The sequence below is a fragment of the Sapajus apella genome, unplaced genomic scaffold, assembly GCF_009761245.1.
Source record: "Sapajus apella isolate SASKATOON/1434 unplaced genomic scaffold, GSC_monkey_1.0 scaffold51, whole genome shotgun sequence".
NCBI lineage: Eukaryota > Metazoa > Chordata > Mammalia > Primates > Cebidae > Sapajus > Sapajus apella.
In genome coordinates, this window is record NW_022436991.1 from 2,396,427 (window position 1) to 2,413,966 (window position 17,540).

A 17,540-nucleotide genomic window follows, 5' to 3' on the forward strand; every position below is an offset into this window, starting at 1 on the left:
TAAGAAAGGGAGAGATTTTGCTTTTCAGGTAAAGAATGGGCATGTTTGAGAGCTTCACCGCACAAGCATCTGAATGTTTAAAACCATCCAGAGTGCTGTGTCTGGAGCACAAAGATGCCAAATTTTGCTTGAAATTGGAAAAAATAAAAGAATGAGCAGTGTGGTGGTATAGAACAAGAGTCCTGGGTTTGCATTCAGGTGCTACCTTGAAGCCGTGTGCCTTTGGGTGAGTCATAAAACCTCAATTTGCTCGGCTGAAAAGTAGGCCTAATGAGAAAATTATAAGGACTGCCTGGAGGGTGCAAGGGAAAAATGCAAGTGAAACACACAGCAAAGGTCTACCAAAGGGTGGCTCCCTAACCAAACAGACAAGGGAGGGGAACAGTGAGAGAGTGGGGTGTGGGGAAGGAGCTGACAGCGTGGATGCTTGCAGTTCGAGCAGTAGTTCCACAGGCCGCAAGTCATACCACCCCAGGCCATCTTTTCTGCTTAAGTGGAGGTGATCAGAAATAGGACTAGGGACAGAGAAACAGAGCCTTGCCAAAGGGGCAGAAAAAAAGAGGAATCCAATGTCCATTGTGTAAAGTGAGCTCTTGTTTGCATCTGCCACGGGAACAAGCTGCATTTAATCAGTGGCCTCACCTTGGGCTTTCAGCGCTGTGCCTTTAACTGACCTCTACAACTTGCAGACTTACAGGGTTCTATTTCCCTGTCTCCATTTATTATTCAAACTAGGAGCTGTTCTCTCAGAGTGTAATCAAATCCTGCTAAAAGGTAAAAAAAAAAACTCCAGCATTCATTCACATCTTATACCAAAGAGAAGAAAAAAAATAATGAGAAGAGAGGGCTAAAAATACTCACAGTTAAAAAAAAAAAAAAGAAGAGAGAAAAATTCAACCCTTAATCCCAAACTCCTTTCCCTGAAAAATAAGTGACTTAGCCTAAAAGGATACACAGGCCAAATCTGCTGGCTCACGCCTGTAATCCCAGCAATTTGGGAGACCAAAGCAGGAAGACAGCTTGATGCCAGGTGTTCAAGACCAGCCTGGGCAATACAGTGAGATCCTGCCTCTACAAAAATAAAATAAAATACCCAGGCTTCGTGGCACACACCTGTAGTCCTAGCTACTCCAGAGGCTGAGGCAGGAGGATTGCTTGAGTCTAGGAATTTGAGGTTACAGTGAGCTATGATGGTGCCACTGCACTCAGCCTGGGCAACAAGAGCAAGACCCTGTCTCTAGAAAGAATAAAGTATATATAATGATACAAGTTAAGCATTCCTAATCCTAAAATCTGAAATCCAAAATGTTCCAGTGAGCACTTCTTTTGAGCACCATGCTGGCACCCAAAAATTTTTGGATTTTGGAGCACTACGGGTTTCAGATTTTTAGATCAGGGATGCTCAACCCACTAGTATAATAAAAATATTCCAAAATGTAAAGAAATCTGGAACACTTGTCGTCCCAAATACTTCAGAAAAGAGCTGCTCAACCTGTGTTATAAAAAGATACCACTGAAAGGAAACTAACCCTGCTCATCTCATTTTTATGAATTATCATTTTGTCTATGCACTCATCCTCTGCTCTATGAAAATGAAGTTATCATGTAGTAAACACTTACTGAGCACCTACTACATGCCAGGCATGGTGCTAGGCACAAGGGATCAGAGTTGGAAATGGGTCATGAGGCCAGCACAGAGAGGACCATTTCACTGGTGGAACCTTACAGAACCTCGTGCTATGGCCGGCACCATGTTTATTCCCAGCAGCTAGAAGAGATGAAGATTCGGGTTTCTACCAAAAGCAGAGAGTCCTGACCGTGAGTCACTGGAATACCCTGGGGTCTGGGAGGAAGCCTAATCCAGTGTGGTCAAGGATCCAGGCCCAATGGAAAGGAAAAGAGAAAAGGCTGAGATTCCAATAGTAGATGCCTCTCCCAGTGAAAAGCCAGAGCAAAAATCTAAAGAAGACTCCAGGAGGAAAACCGAGCTGGAAACAGTCTTCTTCCTTTTGCCCTGGATGTCTGACTCTGGGGAGATGACCAAAGCAAGCCTGAGTTAATCATCTGGGCGTCCCCTGGGGACCCTGGTCCAAGTGGCCAGCTCTTCCAACAGCCTTCAGGCCCTTAACTACCGTTTTACTTGCTCCTCCCTTCTGGCCATCACACCTTGCTGGAGGAAAGGATCTGATGACAATTACAGCTGCCTTTGTGTAAATGGCTATCTCTGTCCTGGAGGGCATCAGACTTAAGCAAGAGGAAGCATGGCACACAGGAGAGATGAGCTGGCATGGCATGGGGGCTTACTGGTGATACTCACCTACTCATTCACTCAATGGGTCAACCCACATTCACTGAACACGTACCACGTGAATCTCTGAAACCCAAAGGGAGCAGAAAGAAACAAAAACTTGCCCTTGTGGGCGCGAAGAAAATAACACTGATCCGTGATACTTCCGCGTAACATTACATTAAGACAGGAAGGGAGAGACACATATCAGCATCATAGTCAACACAGAAAATCTGACCTTGTCAGGGCATCAGGGAGGGTTCCTGAGGAAGCATTGAGCTAATATGCAGCCTGGTGTGATATTGTGCTGGCCTAGAGCCAGAACCGGAGCAAAACTATTTTATAAAATGCAAAACTGTTTTTAGATAAGTTGAAATGGCTGCCCCATTCTCCTTACAATAACTACTGTCCTTGGCCTCTGTAAATAGAACTGCTAGTTTGTTCTTCAAAACTATGTAAAGCTGCTTACCTTTTCTTATCAGTAACTGCCAGAATTGCTAGCCTTTGCTTACCGGCAATTGCCAGACTAAGCAGCCCAAGCTAGTTCCATCCTGGCTCCTGTGACTTGTAATAAGTAACTAAGGTCTGTGATTTCCACCTTAACCAGATAATGTGTAAACAAATGTTTATCTTGACTTCTGTAAACCACTTAAGTAACAAACGGAATGACAAAAGTCCCCTGGCCCTTGGAATGTCTGGAGACCCCCACCCTCATCTCTGCCCAGGAGGTAATTTACAGAATCCACTTGCCCTCGGAATGTCTGAAGCCTTTTCATCCCCATCCCCGCCCCTCACCCCCACTCCCAAGGTGGTTTTTCGGGTATAAAAAATCATGGCACCCTCCTGTTGCCACCACAGGTTGGAGAGACGTGAGTCCTCTGTGGTTGCTGGCATAATAAATGACCCTGCAATCTGGCATACTTTTGTCTTGTGATAACTTTCTACGCTCCAGTCAAATACAACACTGGCACTGAGCATATTCCAGGCCAGGGAACACCAGGAGTGACAGCCCTAAGTGGGAGGCAGCAAAGGGCACAAGGTCCAGCACCCTGGGAGAGTATGAGGAAACACTGGTGGTGGGCACAGGGGTACAGCAGCCGAAATCCTTCTGCAACTCAACCGCCAAATTCATAAAAGAGGAAATACTTTGTTTGTATGCCCAATGCATTGTTGGAACTACGTCATGGCCTCCTAAAGGATTACGAGCCTCAAAAAGGATATTCCTGCAGCAGCAATATTCTTTATTCCTGGTGGAGGAGGTTGAGAGGAGGTGGTCATCCTTTCCAAAGCCCCAAAAGTCCTGCAGGGCAAGATCTCTGGGTTTTCACCCAGTCTAACTGAGCCCGGTGGACTGCCAGCCAGCCTTCTAGTCTAAATGGAGGATTTCACCTACATTGATGATTTCCACCCAGGATCCTATCCCAACATTACCGTAAAAACAAAAATGGGAAACCATGCAACATCCAACAGGAGCCTGGTGAAATCAATTACAGTTTTGTCAGTTAAAGGGAACAAGCCCAGTTCTTAAAATGAATGACAATTCTACTCGTGAAATAAAATTAAAAGATCTCTAAAGCATACTGTTAAATGAGGAAAAGCAGGACACACTACAATGAATTCAGCAGGCTACTCATTATTAAAATATGTAGGCACATGTAAGCAGTGTGCTGAGGCATCACTTCTATGTGGAAAGAGAAACCCAAGACTAGTAACAGTTACTGCCTCCGGGTAGGAAAATCAGGGGGTCAGAGACAGGAAGAGATTTATTTTACTACTTTTTTACTACTTAACTTTTTAACATGGGGACACTAAGGTTTGTCATGAGTCTAAAAACTTTGATACTTTCCAACTGTTAAAAGCAAAAATATTACCATTAGTATATCTTATCGTACAATATGAAAAAAAATTTTAAGAAAAAAATAGGGCCAGGTGTGGTGGCTCATGCCTATAATCCTAGCACTTTCGGAGATTGAGGAGGGAAGATCACCTGAGGTCAGGAGTTTGAGATCAGCCTGACCAACACGGAGAAACCCTGTCACTACTAAAAATACAAAATTAGCTGGACCTGGTGGCTCATGCCTGTAATTCTAGCTACTCAGGAGGCTGAGGCATGAGAATCACTTGAACCTGGGAGGCAGAGGTCATCATAAGCCGAGATTGCATCACTGTACTCCAGCCTGGGCAACAAGGGCGAAAATACGACTCAAAAGAAAAAAAGACCCAGAACTGCCACTTCTCAGTGTAGGAGTCTAGGAGAGTTACAATGTTTCTGAGTCTCAGCTTTGTCTTCTGCAAAATGGGCATCACAATGGTAATAACTATTAGGGCATGTGAGGATTAAATGAATTACTAACATTCAAGAGGGAAGCCAAATTTTTTACTGAGATGAATTAATAAATATTAGTTATTAATGTCAGCAGTTATTCATTTGTACTGGTTAATTGGTTGTTTTTATTATCTACCATGAGAATGATGCACTGATGTTGCTCTCCAAAAATGTATCTGCAGTAACAACAGTCACCTACCATTTACCACCTGACATTCACAGGGTGAAACTGAACTGTCCTATGAAATGGGACTACGGCTGGGTTCCTGAGTGCCCACTGGGCCCCTCTCTTTCAAGGCTAGCCTTGGAGTAGGCTGGGACCCTTGGTGTTGGGCAGGCACAAGGGAGAAACTGGCCCACCTTGAAGATCTACACCATTCACATGGGAGACAGGTCAGGGCCACGTCTCCATCTCCACATCCCATAGTCCTTTCTCAGAGGAGGTAGATTAGACGCTGCCCAAGTCTGTAATGTGCAACATGGGTGGGAGGGCCACTGCAGGGATGCTGGAACCTTCCCTGGGGGAAATGGGTAACACAAAGGGCCCCCTCTCCCATATCTGTTCCCGGCAATTCCCTAGAGCTGGTGTAGCTTGGAGAAAGAAAATGGGCTTTGTAATTAAACCTGAGTTTGAGTTTGAATCCAGGCCCTATTACATACACACTCACAGAATGACTGCAGATTTCTCTGAACCTCAGTAAACCTGTAAAATGGAGCTGATATTACCTCCCTGAAAGGGTTATTAGCATGCAACAGGTCCTTCCTAAATATGCTTCCTCTTAAGGAATCTCCTAAGTACCTAATTAAAGAAATTCACAAAACATGTACAAAGTCTTGGAGCTGTCAGGAATTAGGGAAGCAAACTCGGTAAGGGACTACAGTTAGGCTTTCAATATGGTGGAGGCAAGGGTGAGGATTACATTTGCACACTGGTCCCACTGAAACAAATGGGGTCTGGTGTGAACTGGCACCTCCAATAGTGCTTTCCTAGACCAACGTTTATAAGCCTCCTGAGGGAGACACACACCACCACCTGTGACACTGCTGTGGCAAAAAGACCAAACCTGAAACTTGTCAAGCCCCCAGAGTGAATGACCAACTTAAAGGAAAGGTAGGAGACAGAGGAACATGACAAACATCACCATACAGTTGCAATTAGCAAAATCTTCACTGGGAAAACCTACAGCTCAAGGAGCCAAGTGTCCTCCACAATAATGACAGAAAAGACAAGAGAAAAAAGAGAGAAACAGCAAGGGAATCTACAAATTAAAAGACCCTGAAGAGGTGCATCACCCAAATGCACTATGTGAACTTTATCAGGGTCTCGATCAACATGAAGAAATGAAAATATCTTTTGAGCTAAGTGAAGAATATTGAACACTGGGTATTTCATGATATAATGAAATTATTGTTAAAAATATGAGTGAGGCCAGGGTGTGGTGGCTCACGCCTATAATCCCAGGACTTTGGGAGGTTGAGGTAGGCAGATCATTTGAGGACAGGAGTTTGAGATCAGCCTGGCCAACATAGTGAAACCCCATCTCTATTAAAAATGTAAAAATTACCCAGGTGGTGGCAAGCACCTGAAATCCAAGCTACACAGGAGGCTGAAGCACTAGAATTGCTTGAACCCAGAAGGTGGAGGTTGCAGTGAGCCGAGATCACACAATCTTTCTCTGTCGCCCAGGCTAGGGATCTACAATCCAGCCTGGGTGACAGAGACAGGTTCAGTCTCAAAAAAATAAATAAATAAAATAAAAGTAGGTGTGATAATGGTATGTGAATATATTTTAGCAGTAAGTATTGAGTATTTATGAATGAAATCATTAAGATGGATTGGATTTACACCCAAATAATCTGAATTTAGAAGTAACTGGTAGAGTATGAGCACAGCAAGAATGACCTTTAGTTGATTATTAATGAGGCTGAGTGACAGGGACACAGGTTTTTGTTATGTAATTCCCTCTGCTTTTACAAATGTTTTACATTTTCTTGTATTTAAGGTGAATGATGAAGCCATAGGCTAGGAGGAGATAAGGACAATACATGTAACTGCAAAGGAGACATAAAAACAGTCAGAAAGCAAGAAAACTAAATATCGTGCAGTAGAAAAATGACAAAGGCTGTGAGAAGTCAAATGTGGAACCCAGGATGGGGAACAAGCAAATGAAAAGAGGGACAACCTCATCTGTGGTCAGGGAAATGCAAGTTAAAGCCATCTCATGCAAAAAGGCTTTGATGGGTACAAGTGGGAAAACATGAACCATTTTCCCCCTGCTGTCATGCCACAACCATTAACAAAGACGACTTCTTAGGACAGAATGTGGGGGGTTTCTCCCTACCACCCAACAATGAGTTCTGCAGCAGATACCAGCAGCTGGGTATTCTCTGATTCAATTCTGACACATCTACCTGGAGGTAGCATGGGATCCCAGAGGGTGACGCTCAGTCCCACAAGACTCCCCCCCTCACTTCTGATGCCAACCACAAGCCCAAGGTTGTTTCACCTGTGCTTCTGACTGACTAGCGATAAACCGCAGCTCTCACAACCCTTTTCTTGGGTTCCATTAATTTGCTACAGCAGCACACAGAAATCAGGGAAACCCATTTTCTGGTTGATTATAAAGGATATTCCAAAGGATACAGATGAAGAGATGCATAGGCCAAGGTATGGAAAGGAATGTAGAGCTTCCATGCTCTCCCCGGTGTATCAACCTCAACTTGCTCAGCTACCTGGAAGCTCCCTGCATTCCATCTTCCTGGGCTTTTTATGGAGACATCACTGGATAACTAAGATTAACAATGATGTGACTGGATAAAAGGGGCATGGTCTAAGACTAACAGACTGAGTGGGGAGACCCTGCAAGGCCTGTCTCTCCAGATCTTTCTTGGATTTTCTGAGCAGTATTCTTTCCTCCAGGGTATGAGGCTGGACCACTTCTGAAATGGGGGACTTGTGACCTACAATCAGACAACATGGGTCAATTTCTTTATGGAGAGCAGGGGATGATTAGAGCCCTGCCTTGGGTAGAAAAAGGAACAGGTGAAAAGAGAGCGGCAGAAGGTCAGAGAGAGAGATTCTGTTTTCTGAGACCGTCTTCTGAGGCCTAATGTGAATCCAACATTATAACAACGGCTATGAGAGTTATGGCCCAGGAACAGCGGATGAAGACAAGTATATAAAACATCACAGTAGAGATGTAAAAGAGTCAGCAGGAACTTTTGCACACAAACAGAAGGATAATAAATAGGTTCCTTTTACTTTATAAAATAGGGAAACTCAGTCAAGTTTGAGATGCCATATACTAAAACCCCGAAATTTCACACTTAGGTACTGACCTTAAAGAAACATTTATGTAATGGACCCAGGAAGTGATAACAGATGGCTGCTGATATCACAGAAAGACAGCAGGCATTATGTATCTCCCGACAGAAAACATCACCCACTAACAGTCATGTAATCAGCAAAATTAAACCTTAATCCAAACCTTTAATTTAAGGAAACACCAGAAATAAAGAAGCATATCAAATCACAGTACAGAGATACCATCAGCAAAACTTAGGTGGTGAAAACTTCTGTAAGGCAAATCCAGTGTCTTCAGTAAACAAATTACGAGATAGAAGGGGAGAGAGAGAGATGAGAGAAGACGCTATGGAAGAAAAGAAACCTAAGACAGTAGCCAATTCGTAGAGAAAGCAAGTAGAATGCTGGTCACCCAAGGGCTGGCGGAGGGAGGAATAGGGAGTCAGTGTTTAATAAGGATTTCAGTTGCAGAAGATGAAAAAGTTCTGGAGATGGATGTTGGTGATGACCACATAATGTGGGAATATACTTAGTGCCACTGAACTGTACAGTTAAAGATGGTTAAAATGGTAAATGTTACGTTAGGTATATTTTACCATAATTTTTTTTGAAATTTATTTATTTAACTTTAGATGCATACTATATCTGGCATTTCTCCCCATGTTATCCCTCCCCACCTTCCCCTCCCTCCCCACCCACTGCTGTCTCTCCCCTACTCCCTCCAACTGCCCCCAGTGTGTGATGCTCCTCTCCCTGAGTCCACGTGTTCTCATTGTTCAACACCCACCTATGAGTGAGAACATGTCGTGTTTGGCTTTCTGTTCTTGTGTCAGTTTGCTGAGAATGATGGTTTCCAGATTCATCCAAGTCCCTACAAAGGACATGAACTCATCGTTTTTTATCGCTGTGTAGTATTCAATGGTGTATATGTACCACATTTTCTTTGTCCAGTCTATCATTGATGGGCATTTGGGTTGGTTCCAGGTCTTTGCTATTGTACACAGGGCTGAAGTGAACATACATGTGCCTATGTCTTTATAGTAGAACGATTTATAGTTCTTTGGGTATATGCCTAGTAATGGGACTGCTGGGTCAAATGGAATTTCTATTTCTAGATCCTTGAGAAATCGCCACACTGTCTTCCACAATGGTTGAACTAATTTACACTCCCACCAACTGTGTAAGAGTGTTCCTATTTCTCCACATCCTCTCCAGCATCTGTTGTCTCCAGATTTTTTAATGATCGCCATTGTAACTGGCGTGAGATGTTATCTCAATTGGTTTTGATTTGCATTTCTCTAATGACCAGTGATGATTAGCATTTTTTCATGTTTTTGGCCTCATATATGTCTTCGTTTGAAAAGTGTCTATTCATATCCTTTGCCCACTTTTGAATAGGGTTTTTTTTTTTTTTTCTTGTATATCTGTTTTAGTTCTTTGTAGATTCTGGTTATTAGCCTTTTGTCAGATGGATAGATTGCAAAAATTTTTTCCCATTCTGTTAGTTGCCGATTCGCTCTAATGATGGTTTCTTTTGCTGTACAGAAGCTCTGAATTTTAATTAGATACCATTTGTCTATCTTGGCTTTTATTGCCATTGCTTTTGGTGTTTTATTTTACCGAAATTTTTAAAATTTAAAGGAAAAGCAACATACAGATGTATTAACGAATTACAATGTGTGGGTGTCATGTGGATCCTGAATCAAAAGAAACCATTCAAAGGTAGGAAGCAATTGGAAATTTGAACACTGACTGTGACAACATAAAGGAATTACTGGTAATGGAGTGATAAAGATACTGGATTTATTTTTTCATATTTTTAGAGATAAGTACAAAGATGTCTATAGATGAAATGATATCCAGAATTTGAATGAAATGAAATAGGAGGAGGAAGCAGATATAGATAACCTGAAACACAATTGGCCATGACTGATAATTGTTCAACCTGACAAAGGATACATGAGCATGCATTACACAACCTGCCTAAATGTGGACATTTTACATAATAAAGAACTTGTAAAATGAGGAAGCTATTATATGTCTGCACAAAAGGGCAAGTGTTAGATACTCACAGCATTCTAGTTTGTAATAGCAAAATAGTGGAGACATCCTAAATGCTGACAAAGCCAGGAATGAATCAAAAATACTGTGCTATTTCATTCCACAGAGATCTACAGAGCTAAGCAATTAAATGATGTACATCAGTGGATCTCAACCAAGGGTGATTCTGCCAGATTCTGAAATCCAGAGGACATGTGGCAATATCTGGAGACATTTGTGGTTGTCACAGCCTGGTGAAGTGAAGCTATTGGCCTGTAGTGCCGGAACCCAGGGATGATGCTAAACATCCCATAATGCTCACAACAGCCCCCACAATAAAGAATTATATCATCCAAAATATCAGCAATGCTATGGCTGCAAAGCCCTGTATCAGATGTACATGGATTACTCCTCAAGCCATAATACTGAATTAAAAACAAATAAACAAAAACAAGTGGCCAGCAGATATATACAAAAGTAGTATCATGTAGATAAATGTTAAGAACACAAAACCAAGACTGTTTACTGCTCATGGAAGCTTAAGCATGTGGTAAAGTATGAAAAGATGGGAGGGGATACTATATGCCAATATTTGAATATAGATGACTAGAAGGCAGAATGACTAACAGGGAATGTTGCTTCAACAGAATTTGTAACATTTCACTTATTTTACCCCCTCCCCATAAGAAAAAGCAAAGGAGGCAGAGGTGAATGTAGGCGAATCTGGCCGGTGGGGGCGTGGTTGCTTGCTCTGTTTATCTCTGGGTTTTTCTATTGGGCTGTGTGAGGCAGAGGCTGGATGCACACACAGAGTTGGGGCAACACTCACCGGTCCCCGGAGATCAATGAGCTCCTGTCTCATCTGGGACACGAGGGCTTCCTTGGCCACCAGGGCCCTGTGCAGACGCTCGTTGAACTCAATCAGCTCGCCATGCATCTCTGCCACCTGGAACACAAGCACCGAAAGGTGAGGCTTAAAGGCAGACATTCCCCAGGGACCGATCCCACCTTCTCTGGACTCTCCTTCCTGCTGTCTGTCAACAAGGCATCTGTAGGCTGTTGAGGTTGGAGTCAATGACACTGCTTACCTGTGAACCATGCAATCCACCCGAGAGGTCAATGTGTTTTCACTTGCTTCATTGTGACACTTCAGAGTCAACAGTATGACATTTATGGTCAAAACAGGATAGTATCAGATCAAGTTTGGACCTTGAACTTTTTCTTTTCCTTTTTTTTTTTTAAAAAAAAAAAAAAAAAAAAAAAAAAAAAAAGACAAGGTATTGCTCTGTCACCCAGGCTGGAGTATAGTGGTCCGATCTTGGCTCATCACAACCTCTGCCTCCCAGGTGCAAGCAATTCTTCTGCCTCAGCCTCCAGGGTGGCTGGGATTACAGGCATGTGCCACCACACTTTATATTTTTAGTAAAGACAGGATTTCACCATGTTGGCCAGGCTCATCTTTGAACTCCTGACCTCAAGTCATCCACCATCCTCTGCCTCTCAAAGTGCTGGGATTACAGGCATGAGCCACCACACCCGGCCTGATTCTTAATGATTAAATGCTGTTCTAGCAAAGGCTTTCTTCCACATCTGACTTGTGCCTATCAAGAATTTTGCTAATGGCACAAGGACAGTAACTGACCATTTGATTCACCAAGTCCTCGGCTCAGAAAGTCAAGAAAACAGAACCAGAGCTTTATGAAGTATAGTGACAACAATGGTGACAGATGAAATCACAGCAGTGCAGCTATCCTGAAGTCACTGTTTATTCCATGTCAGGCTAAATCCTCCCAGAGCACTCTTCACAGCTTCATCACACTGCCTCTGAGGCAGATGTTATTATTCCCACCTTACAAAAAGAGAAACAGTGTCTCAGGAGTGTAGGGGGCTTGCCCAAGGTGAAACACCTAACAAGGAGCTGACACAAGAGCCCTGGCTGTGGGCTGCGGTCCTACCACTCCACTCTGCCCACCTGCAACCCGTGTGGGCCTGCTGTGAGCTGCTCAATTCTTCCATATTGAATTGTTCGATATTCTCAGCTGATCCCCAATAAATACAACTGGAGGTGGCTACAGATGGTCTACTGTCAATGTACAGACTATTCAACTATAATTTACTTAGGCATTTTAGAGAAACCTAAGATGTAATCCTGCTATGCCCTTAAAGAATGCTGAAGGAAGAATCCTGCAAGCGTCTTTAAGAGAAGTCCCCAGAATGCTAGGTCAGGCAGATCCTTATCTAGTCCCCTGGCTTCCTGCCCTTCCCAAGAGATCACCTCTTCAATGCCCAAGATCTCACCTAAGCACTAACTACACTGTATTCGGAGTGTAAACAATACCAGGCCATTTACAATAAGTACTTTACATGAGATATACAAGACAATCTCAGAATAAAGGAAGGATATAGGGAGAAGGTTTCTGAAAAAACATGGGGTAACCAATGTGTGTCTCATCTCAGGAGGAATAAAAGGAAGCCCTCCTTTTTTTGGTGTTGTAATAAGGGTAAATCACATAAGAAAATGCACCAAGATATGAATGACAGCCAAGGAGGCATGTTTCCTTCTCATTCTTTCTACTTTTCTTTATTTCAGCTCCCATTCATCAGTGAGAGAAGCCACTTAGACTCTTTATAAAGAATTAAAATTCTTCATCTGAACTACAAGGAAGCCATTGTGCAATCAACATGAAATATATCACGCTTCCATTAACTGGCTCTGTGAGTTCCCCTCCACAGACACCCCTCTCTGACCCAGAGGTACAGACACTTTCAAACCAGAGTGAAATACTAAGTGAAAATGACACAAAAGATACTGCAAAGAACCATACAATTAACAAAGGGAGAATAAGTCACTGAGCCTTTTTGCCAGCTTTTTCTTTGTACAGATGTAAAATTAATATTCCTTTGTTGCCTTGTTCCTTTTGGATATGAAAATCTTGAGTCGATCATCTTTTGGCCTTTAACAAACAAATACAGTATTGCTAATAATGCCTATGTGCCCCCTCCACACAGAAATCACATAAAGCCTCCACAAGCTTCCTCTGGGCTGTGAATCCATTCACCACGCAGCAAGCTGGAAATCCACAGCTGCCGATATTACTGCTAAATACCTGCCAATATGCCCCCCAAAAATGTGAACCTTAAATAAATGCTACTGTCATTTCCAAAGCAAAGAAGGGTTTTGTGTTTTGTTTCTGTTTTGTTTTGCAGTGGGAGCCAGAGTGTTACTGCAATTTTCTATAAATGCAGGCATTAACGAAACACCCCAGCTCCAAGTGATGTTTACCATAAACTGTCAAAACCCTGGTTCTCTTTTGCAGCCAGAAGAGCAGAACTTGACCACATCAGGCAAATCTTTCATTTCCCTAGGGAATGAAAAGGAAAAATCCAATGCAACTTAAGAGACAAAATTTGATTAAAATAATAATAATAATTTCCAGCAACCATTAAAACTACGACATTCATTGTTACTAAGCTAATCTCTGAAACTCTGAGTTTTTATATTACATATCCCTACCTACAGCCATTGGTATAAACAGCTTTCATCTTACATAAACGATACCGAGCTTACTGCTCCTTGAATAACTATTTCCAAACTCCAGTATAACTAGAAATAAATTCAAGACTCAGAGCCTCAGAAGAGAGAATGTGAGATCACAAATAGTTCCTGTTATCATAAAAATAAAAGCAGGCTGCACAACCACTGCCTCTTGGAATTTTTATTAGGCTTTGAGGGCACTTATGGGTTCTCATCTGCCCTTCTTATTTTTCACCAGCCACAGAAAATAGGACAGAGAGAGCCACCCTCCAATCCATTCTCCCCCAAGCAGGCACAGCGATCTTCCCAAAGTAACATCTAATGCTGTCACCTGTTGTTTGATACCTTCAGCGCTTCTACTGCTCTAAGAGTAAAATCTGAACTCCTTCAAGGTGTAGCCCTAGACTTTCTCTCTAATCTCCCTTCTCCTTTTTGGGGTTTCACTAACTCAGCCCCCACAGGCCTTCTCTGCTCCATAAACATGCTGAGTGCTGGGAGGTCACCCTGCAGACAAGGAAGAGAAAGCTATGACAAGTGGAGAAAACTACAGGTACAAATGCTGGCACCAGAGGCTGGCAGGGAGGAGGCAGACAGAGGTGGTTCAGGCATCAGGACTTGATGCAAGATGGGCCTGGGCTTGATCAGTTTCTAACAGTGTGTGTGTTCCAGTGAGAGCCTCAGGCTGTGCATCCATGAAATGGGCATTAATAAGCACACGCATCTTGCCAGGCCACTGTGGGGATGGCAGGAGATACTGCACTTGGCAGGTTTGGCAGCATATCTAGGGCAGGGTAAGTGCCCATTGGATGAGATGTGGTTTTATGTGATGGGTGACCATGACAGGAGACATGGAGGAAGTGGCGGACAAGTAGGTCTCCAGGGGCCAAATGCAGAAAGTCCACGATCTGCCACACCAAGGAGCTAGAACTGCTGTGGGGAGCGCTTAGTGTCCCCCAAAGCAAGAGCACCACAAAATTGCTAACCATCTTCCAGTCACAGTGCTAGGATCTCAAGGAGGAACAAGGACAGCCATACTTGTTCACATCTTCGACATTTAGTAAATTATGATAGAGTGACATGGGAAGAAGACAGGGAAGGCCCACCAGCTCCAAGAGTTAACATTTGGGAGTCACTTATCTAATGAGCCTTGGCACATGCCAGGCAGGCTCCCATGGCCTATCCAAAACCCCCACCAGGTACGTGTGCCATGTTATCATCAGTTTCAGAGTCTGATGGGCTTCCCTCTACCCTGTTGTCACACTTCATGAAAATTAATCAATCTGCATGTAGTTAAGGAGGAGATGCCATTTGACAATACTATGACAATGACAAATAAAAGCAAATACCAGGTAGAGATATAATGACCAGGTTGACACAGCCCCAAACCCAGCCCAGCATGGGACAGAGGACCAGGAAGAAAGCCTTGATTCACCGAAAGGCCCAAGGATACCACCAGGCCAGTAGAAATTGTGGTTCTGAACTTGTGACACAACTTATCAGTTAATCAGGTGCAAAGACTATGCGTCATCATCTGGGATTCACCTTTTGAGCTGGAGAGAAGGTAGAATTTTCAAGAAGTTCAAGTAACATGGCTATTTGGCAACATCCATCAAACTTTTTAAATCACTCGCCTTATATTTCACAAATCATGGCTGGGCAGAAATCCTGCCTCTCTACCTGCATGTGAGCTCAAAATACAACTTTAGCTCCAAATGGCTGGGATCCACCTAAATGCCCATCCAAAGAGGACTGGGTGAATATCTCAGGGTTCCACTACTCCTCTGCCAAGAAAGCACCAATTAATCGCTGCGCTCCTTCCTCAAGAAGATACCCGGGAAGCCATAATCAATCAATCAGTGTGGTGACCAGTAACATGATGCCTATTTGGTAGCCCTGGCCTAAAAGATGGGGGAAAGCATCACCAAGAAGGTGACATTTGAGTTGTGCTTTGGAAAATGATGTCTTCGGAGCTTTAGGAGATGGAGCAATTCTTTCCAGTTGCAGTATCAGGAAAGATGATCTCCAAAAATAATGTGGCTGTGAGAAGACTTTTAAGTCTGTGAAAATACTAGGAATTATCCTAATTACCTGCCAAATAATGAAAGGATTATAAATTTTTCAAAAACGACTCTGGCATTTCCTTTCATACCAGAATGTTCCCCCCACCTAATCACATTCAAGTAAATCATGCTTTACCCTCCTCCAGCTAACCAATTAGATGCTTCTTGATTAATTACATCAAGACACACCCCCCAGATTCCAATAGCAACTGAGGCTCTTTGGGTCACATACTCAGACTCTCCAAGATTATTCACTTTGATGCCTTAGAATCTGTCAGTTTTAAAAAACTCACAAGCTGTTTACCGGCCCGGTTACTCTGGCTGTAGGGAGGGGCCTGAAGCCTCTTTCTGTGATGATGAAATTGCACCCACCTAGTTAAAAAGTGAACCTAGACCGTGCCCACTTTGCATTCACACGCTCTGGAGCCCCAACTAAGTGTCAGGCCTCTTACAGGCATTAGGTGCTCCAACTCATGTAATCCCTGGAACCCCACTGCAGAGCAGGCATGCTTTCCTTACCAATGAGGCGCAGGGAGGTTTGCTTACAAGCCTAAAATGTCAGGGTAAGGAAGTGACAGAGTGGGGATTTGAGCCCATGCCTTGATGACCCTACTATCTGTGCTGTTTGCACTCCATCTTGGGATATGGTATCTTTGGTGGTTAAGGACAATCAGTTTGTGCTGCAGAGTAGAGGGAAGCGGCATGGTTTGGACCCGTGGCTCCCAACCCAAGCTGATCACTAGTCACTGGGAGGGCTTCCAAAAAATGCAGATTTCTGAGTCTTGGCCTCTGAAATTCCGAATCGTAGACTGAGGGGAAGGAACGCAAAGAAGTACTTTTTAAAGCCTGCAGTGACGGTAATGGTCAGTCAGAACCGAGAACCACTGGTAAACACAGAGGGGGCAATTCACAGAATCAGCTTTGAAGGGCAGTGGGGCCATTCTCTACTTGCAGAAAGCGGTTTCCTATTCCTCATTTGTAAAACAGGGATGTCACAGAAGCTCCTCCACTCGTCAGCTCTCTACCTCCGGACCCTCGCTGATGCGAACAAAGCCACAGCCAGAAGGAAACAGCATGAACCCTGGCTGCCCACAACAGACGATGGCACAGTCATCCCTCAGTATCCATGGGGGACTGGTCCCAGGACTCCACATGGATGGCAAAATCCACGGACGCTCATGTCCCTTTATAAATGGTGTAACGTCTGCAACAGAACCTACACGACTCCTCCCATATACTCTAAATGTTCTCTAAATTACTTACGGTACTTAATATAATCTAAGTGCTATGTAAATAACTGTTATACCATATTGTTTAGGGAATAAAGACAAGGAAAAAAAGTCTGTGCATGTTCAGTACAGACACATTCTCCCCGCCTGGTATTTTTGCTCCTCAGCTGGCTGGAAAACAGATGCAGTCGCAGATACAGAGGGACCAACTGTAATTGTCACATGCAGTGTTGCTACCTCAGTAATGACACAGCCAGTGCCACACACATACTGCAAGTGTGTCTATGACAGTGATATGCACAGGGTGGCTGACAAACTGTTATGGATATGCCACCTGTTTTCTACCAGTATGAGACCAAAGGAGCAAAGAAACTGAAAGCTATCATTCAGATATTTTTCAAGCAATTTCAAATTGCCATGAAACACTGGAGTTTCAGGATTTTTCTAGGTTTTTTGGTAATTTATAAAAGTATCAGTCTTCAATGAACCGAAAGTTGTTTTTTGTTTGTTTTTGAGACAGAGTTTTGCTCTGTTGCCAGGCACGAGGCTGGACTGCAGTGGCACAATCTCAGCTCACTGCAACCTCTGCCTCCCGGGTTCAAGCAATTTTCCTGCCCCAGCCTCCCAAGTAGCTGGGACTACAGGCGCATGCCACCACGCTCAGCTAATTTCTGCATTTTGTAGTAGAGACGGGGTTTCACCATGTTGGCCAGGCTGGTCTGAATCTCCTGACCTCATGATCCACCCGCTTCGGCCTCC

General features: G+C 43.5%; 1 protein-coding gene across 7 annotated transcripts in view; it reads right to left on the bottom strand.

Annotated features, from left to right (window-relative positions):
• SNX29 (sorting nexin 29) overlaps positions 1–17,540 on the bottom strand; it is a 588,630-nt gene that overhangs the window by 198,192 nt on the left and 372,898 nt on the right. For all 7 annotated transcript variants that reach the window (XR_004258239.1, XM_032243340.1, XM_032243341.1 and 4 more), the window contains one exon: positions 10,787–10,903. Coding sequence is in view for 6 of the 7 variants with exons in the window: in XM_032243340.1 (XP_032099231.1) it covers positions 10,787–10,903 (117 nt within the window). In the remaining variant the exon portion in view is untranslated. The remainder of the gene's footprint in view (positions 1–10,786; positions 10,904–17,540) is intronic.